This window comes from Limanda limanda, chromosome 1, assembly GCF_963576545.1.
Source record: "Limanda limanda chromosome 1, fLimLim1.1, whole genome shotgun sequence".
In the NCBI taxonomy this organism is placed as follows: domain Eukaryota; kingdom Metazoa; phylum Chordata; class Actinopteri; order Pleuronectiformes; family Pleuronectidae; genus Limanda; species Limanda limanda.
The window spans coordinates 34,641,473-34,660,394 of NC_083636.1; the positions used below are offsets into that span (position 1 = coordinate 34,641,473).

The 18,922-nt window shown below is 42.6% G+C and overlaps 2 protein-coding genes across 6 annotated transcripts; one reads left to right on the forward strand and one right to left on the reverse strand.

Moving 5' to 3' along the window:
- The first annotated feature begins 89 nt into the window (after positions 1-89).
- On the forward strand, positions 90-10,990 carry sgsm1b (small G protein signaling modulator 1b). Its single transcript, XM_061076853.1, has 24 exons — positions 90-152; positions 2,131-2,206; positions 2,956-3,118; positions 3,281-3,433; positions 3,710-3,777; positions 3,884-4,026; positions 4,143-4,274; positions 4,459-4,583; positions 4,671-4,738; positions 4,826-4,989; positions 5,114-5,243; positions 5,487-5,613; positions 5,699-5,763; positions 5,862-6,007; positions 6,111-6,239; positions 6,327-6,500; positions 6,652-6,720; positions 7,487-8,707; positions 8,794-8,918; positions 8,992-9,074; positions 9,176-9,285; positions 9,376-9,472; positions 9,583-9,750; positions 10,902-10,990. Exons 1-24 carry the CDS (start codon positions 90-92, stop codon positions 10,988-10,990), a joined length of 3,888 nt encoding a protein of 1,295 aa, XP_060932836.1.
- Positions 10,991-13,699: 2,709 nt separating this feature from the next.
- On the reverse strand, positions 13,700-18,224 carry srsf9 (serine and arginine rich splicing factor 9). 5 transcript variants are annotated; one of them, XM_061076229.1, is made up of 5 exons: positions 18,142-18,224; positions 16,737-16,914; positions 16,320-16,552; positions 14,698-14,870; positions 13,700-14,608 (listed from the first exon to the last, which is right to left on the reverse strand). In XM_061076229.1, the coding sequence occupies exons 2-5, from the start codon at positions 16,892-16,894 to the stop codon at positions 14,336-14,338; spliced, it is 837 nt and encodes a 278-aa protein (XP_060932212.1). In that variant the 5' UTR covers positions 16,895-16,914; positions 18,142-18,224; the 3' UTR covers positions 13,700-14,335. The 5 variants fall into 5 exon arrangements, with proteins under 5 accessions (XP_060932212.1, XP_060932238.1, XP_060932221.1 ...); XM_061076255.1 differs by having other exon boundaries at positions 16,737-16,917; XM_061076238.1 differs by having other exon boundaries at positions 16,737-16,937.
- Positions 18,225-18,922: the final 698 nt, after the last annotated feature.

The window sequence follows — 18,922 nt, forward strand, 5'->3', positions numbered from 1 at the left end:
GCTGTTATTATTATTACCCCCCCCTGTCGTCGTGAGCCTGTCATCCTTCATTTCCGATACAGCCTCAGCATCTGATCGCTTTAATCATGATGTTTTCTCCCGTGACAGAGGCCGAGACGCGCCAGAAACTGCTGCGCAATGTGAAGAAAGAGGTGCGATGCATTCATTTATCTTTTATTCCTCTGATTTCCTCGTTGCATGTGTGTATGTGTACGTGTGTGTTTGTGTGTGCATGTGTGCGTTTGTGTTTATGTGTTGATGTGTGTGTGTGTGTGTGTGTGTGTGTGTGTGTGTGTGTGTGTGTGTGTGCGTGTGAGTGTGTGTTCATGGGCTGTGAGCCACGACTACGCCACACGGGCCTGTTTATCATAAAGAAATTATCATTTATTTGACACCACAATGACGGTGGATGCATGTAAGATGGCTGTGGTTTTATATCCTGGGGACTGCTGGTGTAGGATGGTGATGACGTTGATGCTGGGGGTGATGATGACGATAATAGTGATGATGATGGTGGTGGTGGTGGTGGTGGTGGTGTTGATGATGTTATATCAGGAAGGGAGGGGGGGCTACCAATGCACCTGCAGGTTAATTTGCTCCCATCCATGCAAAACCAGATTATTTTTCATTTCCTGCAGTAGTGTGTGTGTCTCTCTCTCTCCCTCTCTCTCTCTGTCTCTCTCACTCTCTCTCTGGGGTTAAACTGGCCTTTCTGCAACACACCATCTTATTCTTAACAACTTAAAGGTGTGACCTTGGCATCTCTATTATGTCTGTGCTCCATCAACCATTAAATGCAAAAACACTCCAACCAAAGCCAGGTGATGTGTTGCTCAGCGAGGAACCATTTGGATTATGAATCTGCTCAGGAATTGGAAGGGAGCACACTGCAGAGCCGTGCAAACTGCTCTGTGACTCTGCGACTCCCCGGGGAGAGAAAAACAGGATGTTTTATTCATTGCTGAGAAAGCCCCGGCACTCCAGGCCTCATCGTGCCCGTGCTCCCCCTCACCTGTGACTCATTGCCTCTCAAACATCCATGACTCTGGTACCAGACCCTGCAGCAAGGAGGGGCAAGGCTGCGAGCTGTGGGTTGGAAGTCCATGCGTTGAATTGGAATGATGGGTTTTGTTTTTAAATGTCCAGATCATTGTGTTATAGGTGTTTTACAAATCAGATGTTCCAGACAGACACACACATAATCCTTTGCTCCTTCTCTGTGCCTCTCGTCTGCAGTATAGCTTTACATACAATATATATATTTTTAAATAAGGCAGTAAAATCCCATCTTGTTTCATGACTTGACAGTTTCAGTACATTTTTCCCTCGTTCTGTGGGTAAACAGCACTGCACATCATGTCAGATTCAGTCAGCTTTACAAATTATTATCATTATAATAATAACTGCTTGTATGAAACATCAATAATAGAATGGGTTCCTTTTCAGAACACAGGCAAAATACTGTGAAGTGTAAGTGAATAAATACACTGATCAAATAAGAGATGCCTAGTTATTATGTCAGCCTTTATAATATAACATATTCATACTTGCTGCACTTAAAGTTAATATATTATGAAGGTACATAATTGGAAACTCAATATGGTTACGCTGAGTTAACCTAAAGGGGCACTCCGCTGATTTTACACATCAGAGTCATACATGGGAGCATTTCATCAGCCTGTGAAAGCTGCATATTTATATTGTCTTCTGTGGCTCTGTGGAAGTTTTATCAGGTCTGAGAAAAAAAGCGTAGCAATGTCATCATGGTTATTTTGTCTTTGAGGCTAACAAAACACCTGCCTCATAAACATGCTATCAAGATGTGTATATTAACTTGGAAGGGGGATCTCCTACTGTTACGTGAACAAAATCCATTGGAGGAAGTCTAAAGATCTGCATATAGACTTCTGAGGCTTCAATAGTGACGATTCTTGAGGGTTTTCCAACTTTATTGATGTAAACTCCTGGACTTACCCTCCTCCCTCCAGAAAATTGTGTTTGCGGATGGTTGCGCATGAAGATACTGAAGAAAGGATGTTGTCATGCTACTTCATCATTGCCTCTTGCATCATATTTGCTCTCATGTCAGACAGACTAAGTCTTGTCTCACCATGTACCCTTCTCTCGTAGGTGAAACAAATCATGGAGGAGGCAGTGACAAGGAAGTTTGTGCATGTGGACAGCAGCCACATCATATCTTTCTGTGGTAAATGAGTTTCTCTATTAAAGCTATCATGATTTCACTGCACACTAAGCCATTTATTATATAAATATATTATTATATATATATTAGAGATATTGAGAATTTTGTTTTGTGCATCGTAGAGAAAATAGTTTCCCCTACTACAATAGTTCAGTCGATTAGTGCTTATATTTGAGATTATTGCACAGAACATACTGTATCTGATAGCAGAGGTCACAGTATTGGTCACACATGTACAGTACAGATGGTTGACACGTCTGTCAACTCCCACGTTTTCATCCTCACTATGCAAAATGCTCCTTTACAATCTATTCAGTTCAAGCCATGTAAATTCTAACATTTTATTCTAATGTTTTTAAATGTTTGTCATGTTATAAGCCATGTCTGTTTATATTTAATAGAGCGGATAAGATGGACTGCATTAAAGTAGAACACCCTTCAGAGGTGTTGATACTAACCAGGAGTGATGCATGTGTGATTCACATCCCTCATATCCTAGCAACAGTAGTCAGTGTCGGACAGATTCGATTCTATTTCTACTTGTGCCACCTGTGCCTTCCCTGTCACCTGTTTGTTTTTTTGTAGAAACTATAAAGGTGTGAGGTTTTCACAGAGAGCAAATGATAGTGTGCTCATGCCAAATAAAATATATATCTCACCTCAAATACATGAACTGAAATGTAAAAACAAAAATCTAAACCCCAAAATGGGTGCCAAATGAATATAGTAATACTCTGTGTGTTTGTGTGCAGCTGTGGTGGAGTCCTGCATGCTCCATGGGCTGAAACGCCGTATTGCAGGGCTGCTGTGCAGTAACAAGGTTGCAGCACTTTTTATGAAGGTGGCAAAAAGCTTTTCACCTGCTGAAGATCTCTGCCACAAGGTCCAGGAGCTGGAACAGATCATAGAAAACAGGTGAAATGCACTTTCTGCAAATAAGAGGCCAGTGACTACGCACTCTTTCTCTTTTAGTCTTGTATATCTTTTCCCTTTGCTTTCTACTGTATGTGTCACATTGCATACTAATGAGCTTCTACACAGACGTCTCATCTGTCAAGTTTATTTTCTGTTTTCCAGTAAACAGAACAATTCCTCACTGAGTAACGAGCGCAGTCGGCAGTCGAAGTTTGGCAACGTCCCCCCTCAGGCGCTGAAACACCTGTGGATCCGAACTGCCCTGATGGAGAAGCTGCTGGACAAGATTATCTTGTACTTGGTAGAGAACAGCAGGTATTTGTACACATCATTAAATGTGTGGCCTCAGTACATTAACTCCTCAGATAATCCAATTTCGGTACCGTCATTCTACCTTAAAAAGTTCTCTGAAAGAAACAATCCTTTTATTGATATCGCAGATGATTAAAATTCTTCTCACATTTTATTTTTCATCCCATAATATGCAGTTATTTTACAAATCTCCTGGACAGTATTGATATGCAAACACAAAATCTGTTATCCTTTTGAAATCCTAATATGCTCTAAAGTCCCTCTATTTGAATTCTGCAGTGCCTTCTATGAGAGAGAAGCGATGCTGATGGATCCAACTGATGGACCGATTCTTGCGTCTCTATTGGGTATTTATGAACCTCACTAATCTGCACATGGAGCGACTACAACCCTTTACTCTGCCTTACTTGACAACATCTGTCTTACTTTAAACCAGTCAAACTTGTCTTACAGTGGGACCCTGTGCGCTGGAGTACACCAAAGTCAAGACCGCCGACCACTACTGGACGGACCCCTCCGCTGACGAGCTGGTGCAGCGACACCGCATCCACAGCGGCCACTGTCGGCAGGATTCTCCCTCCAGACGACCTGCTCTGGTTAGACAGTGCAGAACTTCATCAATTTCCCTGAAACAATAAGCTATAAACCACTGTATGTGTGTGTGATATCAGACGTGTGCAACGCTTGTGATCACATATTCCTCTGTGATCAGATCCAGAAGAGACAGTCCAGCGGCAGCATGGACGACCGCCCTCTCATGTGGGTGAGGGAGTACGTTGAGTCGCTCCACCAGAACTCCAGAGCCACGCTGCTATTTGGAAAGAACAATGTGCTGGTGCAGCCGGTGAGTGTGTTTTATTTCCTTATTTAAAAAGAAAAATCATACAAATCTAGTGTCTGCTCTAAGAGAGTCACTATTAATTGAGCATTATTCACATAATAGGGAACTTGCTGCCTCTGTTAGCTGATTTATGCTCTGGTTATATAAAGAGTGTTGCAATCACACAAGCTGTTATATGTGTCTGCAGAGAGATGACATGGAGGCCATCCCAGGCTATCTGTCTCTGCATCAAACTGCAGATGTCATGACACTGAAATGGACGCCCAATCAGCTGATGAATGGAAATGTGGGGGAGTTAGACTCAGAGAAAAGGTCTGTAAGACTGTTAGAACCCAGTTTCACAAGAGGAAGATCTCGCTTTTACATGGTTTACTCAATGGCTTCATATCTTTCTTTCAGTGTTTATTGGGACTACGCCATGACAATTCGTTTGGAAGATATCGTGTATCTCCACTGTCACCAGCAAGGTAAACTAACACCCCATTTTTATTACCGTAACCAACGTAGGAGCTTGAAGAGTTATTTATCCTGTTGGTCTGTGTTTATCTCTCCAGTGAACAGTGGTGGGACAGTAGTTTTGGTGAGCCAGGATGGGATCCAGAGACCCCCTCTACATTTCCCCAAAGGTGGCCACCTCCTCCAGTTTCTCACTTGCCTGGAGACCGGCCTGTTACCTCACGGACAGCTGGACCCGCCGCTCTGGAATCAGAGGGGAAAGGTGGGCGCGCTGAAATAATTTTATCGCCTTACATTCCCAATAATCAATGCAGCGATGCTGTATTTTAGTGGTATATTTATTATTTTAGTGCTTTGCTAAGATGCAGTGGTCTCTCCCCTCACAGGGAAAGGTTTTCCCCAAGTTGCGGAACAGGAGTCCGCACAGCTCATGTGATTCTGTCTCGGATAAGGAGGATGATGAAGCAACTGATTATGTGTTTCGAATCCTCTTTCCTGGGATTCAGATGGAGTTCAGTAAGTGTCTTCAATCTTCCTGTTCTGCCTCCCTCAGATAATCCAATGAGTTATCATCAGAGATCACATCTGAGGTTTATTTTCCCTCTTAACAACTTCAGTTTAGATCAATACGATTAGCTATAGGTATAGATTCAGTTAGATTCATTTATTTGTATTTTTTTAACCATTTATTGTTTTTTATTTGCTTATTATGCTGATTGCCGCAATAGCTGTATTGATCGGGGGTATTTTGCTGTTTAGTGGCTCTAGAGCTGATGGACCAGGGGGTGAACCTGTGGCAGCCAACCCCCAGAAAGTCCTCGTGCTCCTCTTGCTCACAAAATGGCTCCTCTGATGGCTCTCTGCCTAATTGCTGCAATCCAGAAAGGTAATTATTTCCCCAGGAACGGACTCAAATCCTTATTCAGATTATCCCACTCGTCTAACTTTGCTATTATCCACGTTTCTTCCAGGGCTTCCTTAAAGCTCCTCTGTGACACCATGAAGTACCAAATAATCTCCCGTGCTTTCTATGGATGTGAGAACCAACGACTCAGGGTTTAATTCAAAATGATTGTTCTCATTGAAACAAACGTTCTTAATATCCAATATGAAATGTTTATATTTCCTCTACAGGGCTTGCATACTGCCGCCACCTGTCGACAGTCCGCACCCACCTTTCTGCTCTGGTGAACACCACCATAGTTGACCATGATGTGCCCTGTGGGGCCCAGGAAGGCCTCTCTGTGGAGGTCTGGAACAGGTTCCTCAAAGAAAGCTCTGTAAGAATAAGAATTGAGCCACTGGCCATAAAAAGTATTCATTGTTATGTTAAATTGTCCTGTTCTAGTGTGAGTTAATAAATAACCATCTCCTCTTGGTCAGGCTTACGAGGAGAAGGAGATACACAGGCTTGTGTATTTTGGTGGCGTGGCCCCTTCACTACGCAAAGAGGTCTGGCCCTTCCTGTTGGGACACTACCAGTTCACCATGACTGAGAAATCCAGGCTGGAGGTATTTCTGTCAAAGTTCTGTAGTGTGTAAGATACATGAACACTGCATCGGATGTGTTGTTTATTTATCCTAAGTTTTCTCTTCCAGATCGATGCACAGATGCGGGTCATGTACGAGCAGACTATGAAGGAGTGGCAGGGCTGTGAGGCCATCGTCCGTCAGAGGGAGAGAGAGAAACACGCAGAGGCCATCGCCAGGTGTTCGTCCGGGGCCAGTGTGGAAAGGGCTCCAGTGCAGCGAGACTCCACCATCAGCACAGATGCAAGTTGGACGATTTAGTACATAAATGTGCCTCGTTGTGGAAAAACCGAATTAAGAACAGACACAACACGATAGTAAACATTTATAGTGCTCTGATTACATTTCTAAATGTCTTACGCTTCTGCTGTTTGTCTCCTGTGTGTCATTGCAGTCGTCTCTAAGCAGCAGCTCAGATCAACAGAATGCCAGCTCACAGAGTGATTCCAGCAGTAGTGCACAGGTAGACATCAACGTCACAACAGCTACTGTAGCTTTAATAATAGAGCAACCCAGTGTTTTGTGTGTTTTAGTCCAATTATTAAATGTTATTTAGAGATAACAGGTTCTAGAGCATCTATAACATTTAGGATGGTAGACATGGGCCTCCTGTTAGTTCCAAAAGCATGATTCAAATCGAGGTAACTTCCTTGCAACAGACATATAGTCAGTTTTAAACTAGATGAAAAGTCAGAGCCGCTGAATTGATTCTACCATAGGGCGACAGGATTGTGTGAGTGTAAACCAATGGTAATCCATCAAATAATACATGAGGTCAGGGATCCACCAAATTAATGTGTTTTTCTTTAACCATGAATATCATAACACAGGAAAATACATAACTTTGGCCTGCAGGTGGTGCTAGCGGAAAGGACAGGGAAGTCTCTTGTGGCCATCCTTTGGGAACAAGCCAAATATTATGAGAATCAATCCAGTGATTGTGCGAATTTGTTTTCAGTGGCCTCAGTTTAAGGAGGCAGGGATGCAAAACAGTATTTGGCAATTGCATTAAATGAACTGTGACCAAATGTTCATTGTGATCAAATATACATTCCATCTCCTGCATGTTTCAAACCTCAAAGTTATGTGTATGGGATAATGAAACAAATGAGACCATAGGCTGCCTGCAGGGTTGGAACATACTGTACTCTGGAAATGTGCTAATGAAAAGTATGTGGTTTGTTACTAATGGACTAACTTCCTGGATTTAACTATTCTTGGGATGCCAGGTCTTTGAATCGGTTGAGGCAGCGGATCCGATTGAGTCTGAGCCCAGGCCTGAGGAGGGAGACGTGCAGCCCTGCAGTCCAGTGAAGGACGACCCAAACGTCACTGCCGCCTCTCCACAACTTCCCTCCTTCAACGCCTCCTCCCCAGGTCTGTCAAATCCAGGTTTGGAAAACAGACCTCTTGTCACAGAGTCAGCTGATGGATCTACAACAGCACATTCCACAGCTGGAGCCTCTGATGTCTTAAATGAGAATATCAAAGCTGGATCAGAGCCAGGAGGGACCGATGTTGTGGAGCAAGTTGCCAAGGACAAGGTGTCAGAGATGGAAGAGATGGAGACAGTTTCACAAAAGGAGGTTGTTGAAGACAAACAGGTCAGTGAGTCTAAAGAGACGTCTGAAGCTGAGAAAAAACCTGAAGTAGAAGAAAAAGTTTCAAAAGCAAATGAGCCATCTAAAGATTTCCAAGCAATAGACCCAATTAAGAATAGAAGATCTGCACCAGAGAACACCAATGTTCTAAAGTTAGAAACGGAGATTAGCAACGAATACTTCCAAGCTCCTCCACTTGGGCAGACCTTGACTTTTCAAGCACACAAGAGCAAAGACGTGGAGGTGGAGCCTTTATGTCCACCTGCAGCAGAAGTAAAGCCAGAGAGCTCTGAAACTCCTCCTGAGATATCATCACAAACGATCAAGACGACGGAGTCAGAGAGAAAGGGAGCTGAAGCAACACTTTGTGACTTGGCCGAAACCAAAAAGGACAAACCAGCAGAAATTCCATTTGAGAAACCCGATTCAAATTCACCTGTCAGGCAGGTGCTCAATGCTCTTCAGACGGCGTCGAGGGGGAGCCTTTCGTTAACGTCCCACTCCCGGAGGTCTCCAGACACGGCCGATTCAGACGACTCTCCCTCGGCGCTGGAAATGGAGGACATCCCTGCAGGGATCACATGTGTGACCTCTGAGCACATTAAGTTCAGGCCTTTTGCAGGCCTCTCTGCACCGCCAATGTCTCCGGCACAAAGAGAAAGGATGGCGTCCGGGGGGCTCGTCCCAGATCACCATCTGGACATGGCTTGTAACACCAGTCCTGAGTGCACCGACCCGGGCCTTTCTGAGGAGGAGCCGGAGATGGACAATGTGCTCGCTGAAGCGGAGGCTGCGGAGGTGGAAGTCGACGCCAAACACGATGAATCCTCAGAAGAACAAACCTATTCTGTAAGTATTAAAAATGACAACTAGACATACCTGTACCTCTTCATTTTGAGGATAAACAAAAACTGAATGTACTTTTATTTTTGCAGCAAGAAATTCTGGATATGTACTTGATCAACTTACATCGCATTGACAAAGATGTCAGACGCTGTGACAGAACATATTATTACTTCACCCCTGAGAACCTGGAGAAGCTGCGTAACATCATGTGCAGGTAAATGTTGAGCCAAACTAAATACATCTAAGGTTTGTCTCAACTGAAATAAACCCTGTGACCGTCTTCATAGTTACGTGTGGCAGCATCTGGACATAGGTTACGTCCAGGGCATGTGTGATCTGCTGGCGCCCCTGCTGGTGATTCTGGACGATGGTCAGTGAATCTTTATTCTGTCCATATCAGCTTTGCTAGTGCACATTAAAGGCCAAATGAACAACTTGTTAAAGGTGTGTGTGTGTGTGTGCGTTTCCCAGAGGTCATGGCATTCAGCTGCTTCACTGAAATGATGAAGAGGATGAACAATAATTTCCCTCACGGAGGAGCCATGGACTCTCACTTCGCCAACATGCGTTCTCTTATCCAGGTATAATTTAATTTACATGTGGGTGCAGAGATGCATTATCAAACAAGCTGTGGGGTGAAAGTGATGGCATTTTGTTTTTCATACGTCCAGATCCTGGACTCTGAGCTATTTGAACTGATGCAGCAGAATGGAGACTACACCCACTTCTACTTCTGCTATCGCTGGTTTCTACTGGACTTTAAAAGAGGTGATGGGAAATGCAGGCATCGTGATATCTGCCTGAATCAATGATTACTCATTTGCCACAACATGTTGCTGAATGTAATATGATTTATTTCTGTTTTGTTTTGCAAATAGAAATGGTGTACGATGATGTGTTCTCTGTGTGGGAAACCATCTGGGTGGCCAAACACACGTCCTCCGAGCACTTTGTGCTCTTCATCGCTCTGGCACTTGTGGAGATGTATAGAGACATCATCCTGGAGAATAACATGGACTTCACGGACATCATCAAGTTCTTCAATGGTAAGAAATACAAGGGCTATAATATAGTAGAATTAGTGCTGAAAAACAATTACCAGAGTTTAGATCAGGGGTGGGCAAACATTTTGACTCGCGGGCCACAATGGGTTCCAAAATTTGACAGAGGGGCCGGGCCAGGAACAGATGGATGGAGTGTTTTTGTGAACTAATATAAATGACATGGAAAAATCATTACATGAAAAGATTTTGCCTTTACCAAGTAGCAAAGCACTTATTTTCAAGACTATTTAACCAAAACTCGCCTTCAGAAAAAGGCTTGCTAGCCTTTGCTATTTCGAATGCCCCCCAAAAAACATGCCTTGGTAGATGACTCTTTAATCGCAGTTTGTCTGTGAAAAAAAATGTTGCTGAGTCTGTAAATAAGTCGCCAACCTCTGAGCTGCAGCCACCCGTTCTTGCGTTGACTGACTCCGTAGCAAAGTGACGGCTGATGTTGTACTCCCTGAAAACTGCGACAGTTTCTCGGCATATCAGGCATACAGCCTTAGATTGGACTTCAGTGAAAAAGTATTTTGTTGTCGACTCCGTGTTAAACACTCGGCGCTCATTGTCCACTCTTTGTTTCCTTGATCCTCTCATTTTACAGAAGGGCTCACAGGGCAAAGGGAAAAAGTGAAGAGAGATCATGTGCCTTTTCAAGCCCTATACACCACACTCCCGGGCAAATTTAATTTAGCTGACGCTTTTATCCAAAGCAATTTACAATCAGTGCATCAACCCCGAGGGTTTAAACCCAGAACAACAAGCAAAACTACAAAGTTCTATAAGTACGTGCCATTTAAGTGCTACAAAATTGTTAGTTTCCCAAAAAAATATATATATATATACAAAATTGTTAGTTTCCCAAAAAAAAATAATATATATATATATATTTTTAATTTAATTATTATTTTTTTTTTTTTTTTTATTTGGACAAGTTCGGCGGGCCGGATTAAAAAGCCCAACGGGCCGTATACGGCCCGCGGGCCGTACTTTGCCCATGTCTGGTTTAGATAGAAACCTACAAGATGTTGCAAATAAAGGTATCACTGCAAGTAAGACAGTGTGCAGGATAGTTCTCAGTAAGGCTTGGTCCACAAATATATTTTTGTTTTAACCTTAAAAACAAAATGATTTTCAAACTCTCTCCTCAGAAATGGCCGAGCATCACGACGTATCCCAGGTCCTGACGATGGCTCGAGACCTGGTCCAGAAGGTGCAGACCCTCATAGAAAACAAGTGATAGCGTGACTCTCACAATTCTTTGTGCTAAATCGATTCAAGATACCGACACAACCACATAGTTCTGTAATAGAGAGGAAAGGAATCAGTGTAAATGATGAAGTGCTGAAAAAATTTGAATTGGTCGTTAAAATTGCTCTTTGTTGTAAAACAACTCATCTGCACTTGCTCCTCTCCACATTCAGGAAATGCAAGTGTTGCCTGTACATCTATTTTGGAAGTGTTGTTGTTCACCTAGTGGATTGACCCTTGTTGAAACTGCTTCAGGATGTTCTTTATTTTGCCTTAAACATAGCCATTTTTTCAGGGATACAGCGACCAAATTCTCCACTGCATTGCCCTTCCCCCGTTAAGTTCTAACGGCCATATACGTTTACAATGTGTGATACACTTGAATATGTTTCCAGTGATATTATCTGACATTGTAAGACAGTTCAGTTGTGTGGACAGTAGACGTGCTACAGACGAAGGTACTTGGTTGTGTTCGAGTGCAATGTGTAGTCACTGGTTTGTCTCTGAGCACCACTACCACTCGCTGGCCTTTCTGAGGCTTTTTTTCTGATTTGCCTTCGACGCACACAAGCTGGCAGGATATCAAGACTGAAACTGTAAACTCTGTACACACCGATTTCACATATTTTGCATATGGAGCTGCATCATTTCCTCTGCTCCTTATGCTGTGTGCTGCATAATGTCCTTCGACTGTTGCTACCTATCCTAGCTTTTATTTCTGTGAAAACCAACGTTTTCTCCTGAATTGAACACAAGTGGTCAATGCAGATGCTCAGTACCTTTCTTCTGCTGGACTAACAGCCTTTCACTCAGGCTGGGGAATTCAGCTTTAACACCAAGACGGATCAGTGCAGACAGGTTGTGCTTCCTTGCAGCTTCATGAGAGCAGCGGTGGTGGTTGATTTTGAGCTGGTGGCGTGCGGTGAAGGCAGCGTGCTTCCTTTTCACTTCCCCTTAAGAGTTTCATAGCCTCTGTCTTGCCCTGCAGATCTACTTTGCCTCGTATATCTAGTTCCTTGCCTGAACTGGCAAAAGGTTTTAGGATAGCTGTTCAAATATTCTTGAGTAATTGTGCATTTTCTCTGCACTATTACCTCAAGATCTCCTTCTTCAAACTGATTCAAAAATAAACTCCTTCCTCTGAGGCTGACATCCGCTGCTCCACTTTGGCCACTTGTCACGCTCCCTCAGTTACATTTCTTGTCCTGCAGAGGACGCCTTTCGATTAATCATTTGAGAAGGCAGTCAAGTTGTCTGGATCTGAAGCAGTGCAGTCCTGTGGAGGGGTCACCAGGTTGACTACTGCCCCCCCCTCTTAGCTTGAGTGGACGAAACAACTCCGCACACAGACGTTTGTACTCAGGCGGCCAGCACCTGCTTGTTCTTCAGGTCCCCACAGCCTTGTAAAGTACCTGAAGTGTTTACATTTCAAGGGTCAGTTCGGTGAAAGCTAATCAGTGGTATGTAGCTATGGATATAATCTTTGTTGAGTGTGTGTAAATTTAAGATATAAATCTGCAGCACCCTAACTAATCCTTCATTTCAAATGTTGACAGCTTTTATCACATATAATGGCAACAAGCCTTTATACTGTGACAGGTTTTCTTTGGTAGAGAGCAATCCCAGGGAAATCCACGTGAAGTCAATCTGATGGAAGGATTTGTTAAAATCTCAGCAGATGGTCCACAACTATCTCTATGTGATTTCACCAAGACACGAGTCAGAACATTTGTTTTAACGGTGCCGCTCACATTTGCAAAGTAGCCAAAACACGCCGACGTGGTTCATGTGGCTTCGAGTCCAGTGCTTTGATATCACCGCTAACGTGTCTCCATATGATCTCCAGAAACATGCCTGAGTATTGCTGTTTGTGTATTGCTGTGTTTGTTGTTTCAGAGGATTTACTGTGTTGAAAAGAAATGGAATTTATTGTACAAAAAAAATAAGCTAGTACATATTTATTAAATGCAATACAATGTCTGTACAGTATATGGGCTTTATCTGATGAGAATGAAAAAGAAGATAAAAGTAAACCATTGGAAATAAATATTTTTATTTTATTTTTTTCTGTGTTCTCAAATGGTCACCTGGTATAATTGATTTATTGTGTATTAAAAATATTATATTTTGCATCTCATGTGCCTTGTGTCTATTTATAGAGTGACAGAAAGTTACACACTTCAAACTATCTCATTTAAAAGGGATAGGTAAGAATACAAGATACTCTAGGCATAGGGTCGACTACATTTAATTTCTTTGTTCCTACAAAATATCCTGGAATAAGTCATTTCTGTTTCTCTAATCTATCAGCACACAGGCCCCTTTTCTTTCTAATGTGATTTCAATGGAAGACATGGAAATCAAAGGATTCAAATATTTTGTGTAGAAAATTCCCCATTTTATCTCACCACAGCTCTGAAAGATTGTCGGGGGAAACACAAAGGGAGAATTGTTCTCTCTAGGTCTGAGTTGGTTTTTCTTCAGCTTCCTCCCACAGTCCAGACATGCTGCATAGGATAATTGGAGACTCTGATAATGGGTATGAATGAACTCTGTTGACCCTTTGAAAGACCGTAAACCTGCCCATGGTTAGCCATTACTGGAGCAATAATCACAACAAATATTTCTTCATGGACAAAATTTAAATACCACAGGTGAATTTAAGTTGCATCAGGAAGAAATGAAAGAATGAAAAGAATCACAGTAAAAGTTTGCATTTTATTGGTAAAGAAAAAAACCATCTGAGATGGATACAAATTTAAGTCCACCTCAGTCAGCGGTTCACACTTCATTTAAAAAAAAAGAAACTGACAAGTGAGGCTCACAGTTAACGTGTCACTGGTCCAACAGGTGAACTGAGGAGGATATTGATCAGCTTCACAGGTTTGTAGTTTGGCAAAAAAAAACGTTAAAATTCAAGCTGCAGAATTGTCACACACACAAAACGAGTTTTAAGAAAACAATACAAACTTTAGAATGATAGCTGCAGAACTGTGCAATTTGTTTTGGATGACACAACATTTCTTCTTCGCCGTGGTTCCTGACAGTCTCACCATCAGAAACTTCCAATGTTATACAATTACCTCTTATCTCACCAAGTCGGGGGAAAAATAAATCCTGCTTCCACAAAACATAGGATTGCTTTTAAAATAAATGGGAAAATGTATTTTAAGGCTGTGGGAAGGAGCATGATGTTCAGGGGATCCTGACTGTGGAATGTTTGTAGCAAGAGGTAACATTGGGGAATCCTATGAGGAGGACTGGAGTAAACAAAATTAAAATTAAAAGAATTACAAAACACTTTCCCCAATTCCTTGGTAAATGGTGGGTCTTTCTACCGATAATGACGTGGTGGTGGGCTATGGTGCTGTGGAGGGTGCCTCCGGGGGGGTGGACTATGGCGCGCCATGGCGTGGCGTGGAGGCGACTGGTAGCGTGGAGGAGGAGATCCTCGGTTGTTGTAGGGGGATGAATAGCGGCCTCTGGATCTGGAGCGGGAACGGGAGCGACTCCAGTTGGGAGTGCCCCTCTCCCCCCTCTCTCCTCGCTCCGCCCTCTCTCCTCTCTCCCCCCTCTCCTCAAAGACACGGATGTAAGTAGTTTCACCCTATAAAAGGAATTTTAAAAAGGACATTTGTTTCTTTAACCATCCATAAGTAAAAGGGACAAATAAATCTCATCATCGCCGGCACTTACTTGATGTGAACGGAACTCGGTCCGATCCAGTCTGCGTAGAGCATACTCCATGTCCTCCCTGCGGAGAAACTCCACGACCCCCTCTCCGTCTCGCTGCACATCAGCAAAACAAACATCGCCTGCCTCGCGCATGTGATCCTTCAGATCCTGCCAACTCCCACTTGGTGGTAACCCTGACATAAGAAAAACATACATGTGATAGGGAGTTGGGACAAGAGCTTCATTGCAGGGATAAGTTTAATATTTTGCATAAAGCATGAACCCTTTAAGCTAAACCACCCCTTTTATTTAGTCACGGATATTTAATAGCTAAATGTTAATTCTCTGGGAGTTGTAGTTTTCTTTACTCTCAAAGTGCTTACGGAAAATACATGTACATTTTTTTCCCTATGCAATGTTAAACCCAAAGTTAATGTCAAACCAAAAGTTGGAAATGCTTAGTGGACAGTCACTTTAACTACCAATAGGAGATTATTAATTTTACTTGTGTAACTCTTTATGTGTACAAGTCTAAACACTAGAGCAATCAATATCCACAAGATTTTGTGTATGGTACGCATATATACTAGTGCAGATTACATTTTTCTGTAAAATTTTCAGAAAACTAAAAGTGTTTAGACATGAGACCCTCACTCTGTTGTACCTCCTAACTATACATTTTTGTTTATTTGTGTGGTTTGTCTTAAACAAAGAGTCCCGTTTATCTAGCTGGTATAAACATGCTTGTATACATATATTAATGTAGTACATTAACAAATCATTAATCATAAAGAATGACAAAATGTCACCTACCAGTCACTAAAGTTGGTGTTTGGGATTATGCAGCCAACATGATTGGTTTCGAGTTACTGTTTTGTTTTTCATGACTTAAGGTCTGACTTGACCTCATCCACTTAGTCCTTTTTGATTTCCAGTCCGCCATGAGAGAACTATATCTGCCTAGGACTCCGGAGGTCTTCTACTAGTCCTCTTGTCCTCCAATCCGCCACAAGAGATAGAAACATATCTGCCTATGACTCCTGATGTCCTCTACTAGTCCCCTTGTCCTCCAATCCGCCATGAGATAGAGAAACATATCTGCCTATGACTCCTGATGTCCTCTACTAGTCCTCTTGTCCTCCAATCCGCCACAAGAGATAGAAACATATCTGCCTATGCCTCATGACGTCCTCTACTAGTCCCCTTGTCCTCCAATCCGCCATGAGATAGAGAAACATTTCTGCTTATGATTCATGATGTCCTCTACTAGTCCCTTTGTCCTCCAATCCGCCATGAGATAGAGCGAGAGAAACATATCTGCCTAAGACTCATGATGTCATCTACTAGTTTCCTTGTCCTCCAATCCGCCATAGAGAAAGAAATGTTTATGCCTACGACTCATGACGTCCTTTTACTAGTCCCTTTGTTCTCCATTCCGCCAGAAGACAGAAAGAGAAACGTCTGCCTATGACTCATGATGTCCTCTAATAGTCCCCTTTGTCCTCAATTCCGCCATTGAGAGAGAGAGAGAGAAAACATGTCTGCCTAAGACTTAAGTCCACCTTCCTACCAGTTTCTTTGACTTCCAGGTTGCAGTGAGAGAGATAAATAATATCTGGCTATGACTCATGACGTCCACCTACCAGTCACTATGACGCGGAATTCAGATCTTCGAGTTGGGGGTCCAAACCTTCCCCTAGGTGCTCCTCCTCCTGCTCCTCCTCCTCTTCCTCCTCCACCACCACCACCATCTTCTCCTCCTCCTCCTCCTCCCATGGGACCAAATTTAGCACCAGTAGAGCGAGGATACTCAACACGCAGTTTGGAGTCTCCATACCCATATCCATTCCTTCCATAGACAGCATCATCCGCATCCCTATGAGAAGACAGCAAAGAACCCCTTACCATACGCCTGTTTCACTAGTGGACATTGACCTGGAATTGCCATTTCCATCCATTTCCTGCTGGCAGTCAGTGGAGATGATATCATATCACAGAGATTAAGGTATGATGCAAAGGGAATGTGATTCGACTCGGCAAAGACCACGTCAAAAACTCACCGTGGGTCTTCGAATCGGACGAAGGCAAAAGGGATAGTGCCTCTATTGTTCTTCAATTCAATATCGCGGATTTTTCCATATTTGTAGAAGAGATCCTCGATATCTCTCTCTTGGACATCCACGGGCAGGTTCCCCACATAGATCCGGCCATCTGACATGGTGGTTGATTTGAGTGGCACTGCTGACACAGAATGGGGGCACCTGGGGACTTTAAGATCACTTCTTGTTTTCACAATGAGCTTTGGAGATGGTCCTGATCCTAATCCTAGTCCCAATCCAACACTTAGTCCATCCACATCAAATGTCTTAAATAAGATTAAACTCTAAAGCAGAGATGCTGCCATCATAGTCGTAAATGATGAACTCAAGACAAATGGCACAGGACCTTGGATCCAAGTCTGAAAACCTTAAAACACAGGATCAAAATTATCATGTGGAGAAACAAACATTGCTTCCATCTGCATATGTAGCAAAAATGTATAGATGGGTTACAAATTAAATGGATTCAAACTATTCTTATTTTAAGTCTAAGTGTCATCTTGTTTGTGGAGGAATCTACATTTGAGACTGATTTAGTGACATGGTTGGGTTTCAGTCTCTCTTTAAATTACAACTGATAATCTGCATAATCGGCTCATTTGTTTGGATAAATCCTTTTACTTGTCACCAGTGTTTGTTAACTAAAAACTAACATTTACTAAAGTAGAGCGAAGCACCAAGCACAATAACGTTAGGTGAAATTATGAGAAGGGGCTAGAGGTTACACATCTGAAAATGAAGGTTAATAACAGTTACATTACATTAGAAGTAGAACTTTGGACCCTCGTCATAAAATGTATGATGGCTGGAGAAACCAGTTTTGTAAGATAACCACTGATCGCCCAGTGGCTTATCATTGACTTGTATGAGAGAGAGAGAAGGTGAACCGGCCAAACCTGATGGCCCTCTTTCAGCAAACCATTCACATCCACAGGTTACCGATTCACCTCGTTATTAAAGTTAGATCCTGGGCCACACATTCGCTTTAACACTTGTTTTACGACGGCACATAATGGTAGAATTTCAAATCATCCATTTCTAGGCTAGCATTAGCCACCATTCGGATATTTAGAATGAATTAATCGCTTTTTTTTTGCTTTTTTTTTAACAATATATTGTACAACTTTCTAAACCAAGCAACAGTAAATGTGGTAATTGTTAGATTGTGGTGGAGGCCTGCTGCTGAAGATGAAACGAGCCGCTGAGCCTACACCAGCCATGACGGTTTCACTTCTTTGTTAATCACGTCCGTTCTGTTTCGGGCTGAAACGCACGAATATTCCTCACGCTGCACGATGTGTGTGGTTGGGAAATGGACGTGGAATACATGCAGAACTCAACAATTTAGTAGAAAATGTGCTGTTACCTTTCAGAAGCAAGTGAATTCGCCCTCTTGTGTAGGTTTAATGCTGCCGACTAGCGCGCTGTGCTACCGTCATTTAGCAACAAGCAGCCCGGTGACTTCTTCTACTTCCGACTTCAGGGAAAACATCCGGCTGGTGAGTTCTCTGCTGCCTCCAGCCGGTTAAAGAGGAGTATTACCCAGTAGTAACCACACAGTCTATGAGGATTTCAAAAGTGCTTTACATAATATATAAAGGGCACCATGACCAACTGTAAAAGCAACATGAGCCAATACATGGAAGCATTTAAAAAGTAATTTGGTTAGATAGAGGATGGATGTGGTTAACGTAGTAGACACATGAAGATATGACTTACAAATAAATTGTAAATAGAGCCATAGACTGTAAAAAACTATGTACAGTCTAGGGCATAGACTGTATATAATTTAATTGCATTTTTTTAATTGAAACATCGTGTTTTAATGGCGTGTAATCAAACTTTGACGCCACGCCACGGTCACAACGTGTGAAGAAAAATCGATCTTTGAGTTAGTTTGTATCTCCATCTTGTTGTGATGACACTCATCTCAATTTGAAGTTGATCTGATGTAAGCCCGGGTACAAGTACCTCAAAGTAAAATGTGGAATATGGCCAAAATGGCCACTAAATGCCAAATAGCAGGCTTCCTGTTGCGTTTTCAAATTGCACCTATAGACTTTTTTGTTGTTCTGGTCATGATACACCTGTGTATCGATTTCAATAGGGCCTCACTGTCTGTCAGTGCCTGTCAGTGGTCGGGCCCT